Source organism: Hordeum vulgare, chromosome 5H, assembly GCF_904849725.1.
Source record: "Hordeum vulgare subsp. vulgare chromosome 5H, MorexV3_pseudomolecules_assembly, whole genome shotgun sequence".
Taxonomy (NCBI): domain Eukaryota; kingdom Viridiplantae; phylum Streptophyta; class Magnoliopsida; order Poales; family Poaceae; genus Hordeum; species Hordeum vulgare.
This window is the reverse complement of record NC_058522.1, coordinates 553,768,003-553,771,105: the sequence shown is the minus strand read 5'-3', so window position 1 is coordinate 553,771,105 and position 3,103 is coordinate 553,768,003. Positions and strand designations below refer to the sequence as shown.

The 3,103-nt window shown below is 51.9% G+C and overlaps 1 protein-coding gene across 1 annotated transcript; it reads left to right on the top strand.

Annotated features, from left to right (window-relative positions):
* Positions 1 to 325: 325 nt before the first annotated feature.
* On the top strand, positions 326 to 1,351 carry LOC123452857. The gene is made up of 2 exons (XM_045129579.1): positions 326 to 623; positions 902 to 1,351. The coding sequence occupies exons 1-2, from the start codon at positions 417 to 419 to the stop codon at positions 1,070 to 1,072; spliced, it is 378 nt and encodes a 125-aa protein (XP_044985514.1). The 5' UTR covers positions 326 to 416; the 3' UTR covers positions 1,073 to 1,351.
* The last annotated feature ends 1,752 nt before the right edge of the window (positions 1,352 to 3,103 follow it).

Here is a 3,103-nt window from a genome sequence, read left to right as displayed (position 1 = left end):
AAAAGAGAAGGATGACGGTGGCAGGGATGTGATTATCTCCAACTTACAAGGATAATGGATCATTAACAATCTATAATCTAATTTTAGTTGGGGTAGAGTAGATTGTGAGTTTTTAATAATTCGTTCATCTAATTTTTGTAATCTACACCATAATCTGTTATGTTTGAAGATAAAATAAATTATAAAAACTGAATTATATAATCCGAATGGTTTTAAACAGGGCTTAGGAGGAAGGGACGCTGGGTTTATGTCCAGCAGAGTTACGGCCCGCTTAAGTTTCCCAGATTAATCAACCCCCACGCGCACCCCGAAGCCAGACCCGAAAAGGATTTTCCATCCGTTGTCCCCCCTAGGCTTCACGGGACCGGCCGGGTTCAATCTGCTCTCGCCGGCCGGCCGCCCGGCGTGTTCCGTCGATGGGATACTGGTTCTTCGGCGGCCATGGCGGCTTCTACATACCCTCCTTTGACGGGAGCCTGCCTCGAGCCGCTGGCCCTCACCGGCCGTTGCTGTACAGTACTCCATACGAGGAGCAGATCCGTCGGATGGAAGAAGGCGTCCGTCTCCGTCAACGGCCAGCGCCCAACCCCACAGCCTGGAAATACTTCAAGATCTTCGCTAGGGTACGCACTAGACAGACCCCCCCTTCGAGCTAACCTTCCACTGCCCCCTCTAAATCAAAGTAGGAGCATCTTTTTTTCTATTACAGACTTCTTCAGTAATAATCTATCAGAGCATATAGATAGAAAACTCAGATGATGGATTCTCCGCTCGTTCGTTCAGTTCTTTATTAATCACGCATCGATCCATGGATTTCAACCACGCATCAGTCCATGGGTTTCGGTAGCTGTCTGTATTTGCCGTGCTTGCTTACAACCTCACTGTGTGTATGGCTTTGCAGTGTTTCACGGTCGCGATGAGCATCGCAATGATGGCTTGGATATTCGTGAGGCGATATTTCAGTTCGGATCTTGATGTGCAGGACCACTATATCATGATGGGACTTATCGTTTTTGCTCTCGTACCAGTTGGACTCGGTTTCATGATAACACAAGAAGATGCAGAGACCTAGAACAAACGTTCGTACGTACGTGAACAAGGGGAGGGGCTGTCTAAGCCCGTGCGTTTCTCCGGCTGAGAGGGGATCGAGAGAAGGAGAAAGGAGATAGGCTAACTATATAGTTACTCCAAGTTTGCATCTCGAATTCTACTCTCCATTACTGGCCGAATCAGCATATATAGTTCGGTGATTCACTGCAGTAATAGTGGTTGAATTGTAAAGTCTAAAGCTTATAACAGTTCAAAGGCTGTTTAACTGACCCTTTCTCACTCAAGTGCCCACGCACATGGATGCAATCTCCCTTAACAGAACCTCAAGGTGTCAATTCTTTTGAACACTTGGCTTGTCAGGCTTAACAGGGGTGCACACCTGTGCCGACAGACATACTTGCAATTGGCCTTCTATACAACATTTTTCTGATGTGAATGCTTCATGACGCATTTTATTACCAAATAAGCCTAGCCGAGAAGTGAAATTCTCCCCATAAAAAGAGATATTCACATAGTCACGGACGACACGTAGCTGAGCGATTTGACGCTCCCCTCCGCTGCCCCCGCGCGGGCAGCTGGGGGGCTCCAACCCTAGCCGCCGGTCTCTCCCCATCCCACCCCCCCTCCGCCGCTGCTGGAGGAAACCGCCGGGCTAAGCCCGGGCGGATGAAGGCGGTGGCGGAGGAGCCTCTCCTTCTCGCGCGCGTGGGTGGCGCGGGGCATCCAGGCACGCGGATGTGTGTTCCCAGATCCGAGTGGCTCGCTCCTGGCGCGGCGGTGGCTCGCTCCCGACGGCGAGCGGCGTAGATGCAGCCGTTGCATCGGGTCGTGGCGTTGCGTCTCCTCGGATCAGCGACGGCATGGAGGGGCTTGGTTGGCTGGTCAGCTGAAGGCGTAGTTGGCCCTTTGGTCAGATTTGATCTGGCCTGAGTGGCTAGCTTGGTCTGCGGTGGCGGAGATCGGTGGTCGCCTGTGCGCACGATGTGAGACGGAGATTCGTCGAGCGGATCCCGGAGAAATCCTTGTTCTTGGCTTGTTGCTAAATACGGCGATGGCGGCACTCTTCTATGTCGTCACCTTTTTGGAGGCATCGCCGTGGAGAAGCTCAAGACCTCTATCCGGTACCTCCGGGGGAAACCCTAGATCAGTAGATCGGATGACGGCGGCGCGCAGGTGTCGCTTTCCTCTCGGGGACGTCATTCTTGAAGGTGTACACGGGCTTGAGGGACCAGTGGACGACTTTTTTGGTGGAGCGGTGCTTCATCTTACTCGTTGATGGCGGTGGATCTCGGCAGCGTGGCGCAGCGGAGACTCGGTGTCTGATGCATGGAGATGGACTCGTGCAGGAGGTGGAAGCTCTCTGGCGTCATGGTGGCGTCGATGGCAGAGAGGTCTAGCAAGTCGGTGCGTTAGTTTCTTCTCTGAAGACGGATTGGTGGAAGATGGCGGCGACGACAGATGAGAGTGCGTCGGACCGGTTTATACCCTAAACCCAGTATGTGGCTCGGTTGGGGCCTCCGGCTTTAGATGTTAGGCTTTGGTGCGATGTCTGTTTGGTATTAGGCTCGGACTATCGGCACCCCTTCATCAAGTGGTTAGGAGTAGCGATAGTTGTTGCTAAGATGGTGGCTTCGGACAAATTGATGTACTACTTGTAAGGTCTTTGTGAATAATTAATAAAATGGTTGCATGCATCGTCCAGATGCAGAGACCGGGGGTAATCCTCCTTTTCTAATTTTTTTTAACGAAATAAGCAATCTCAACGTTGTTTATTACAAGAGGAACAACGAAGTCCCACCCAGAGGGAGATTTCTGGTCTGTTTACAGATCCCTCCGACGAGATCGTACTGCATCCAAAAGTGTCGTCCGCCAGAGTTGGAGTTGGAGTCGACGTGGTGCTCATCGACGACTTCTTCCACCTCCCACAGTCACGGAATAGTCCGGTGAGTGCGTTTGCACAACGCCGCGGCGACGCCGTGAGTCCCGTGTCGCCGGTCAGGATTTTCAAACCTGGCAGTGGTGGCCCACTGTCAAGATCATGTTTATTTCCAAA

Bases quoted from the DNA above. Each gene is read 5' to 3' on its own strand.
- LOC123452857 (XM_045129579.1), top strand. From the start codon at position 417: ATGGGATACTGGTTCTTCGGCGGCCATGGCGGCTTCTACATACCCTCC. The intron at 624-901 runs GTACGCACTAGA...ATGGCTTTGCAG, and splicing joins ACTTCAAGATCTTCGCTAGG to TGTTTCACGGTCGCGATGAG.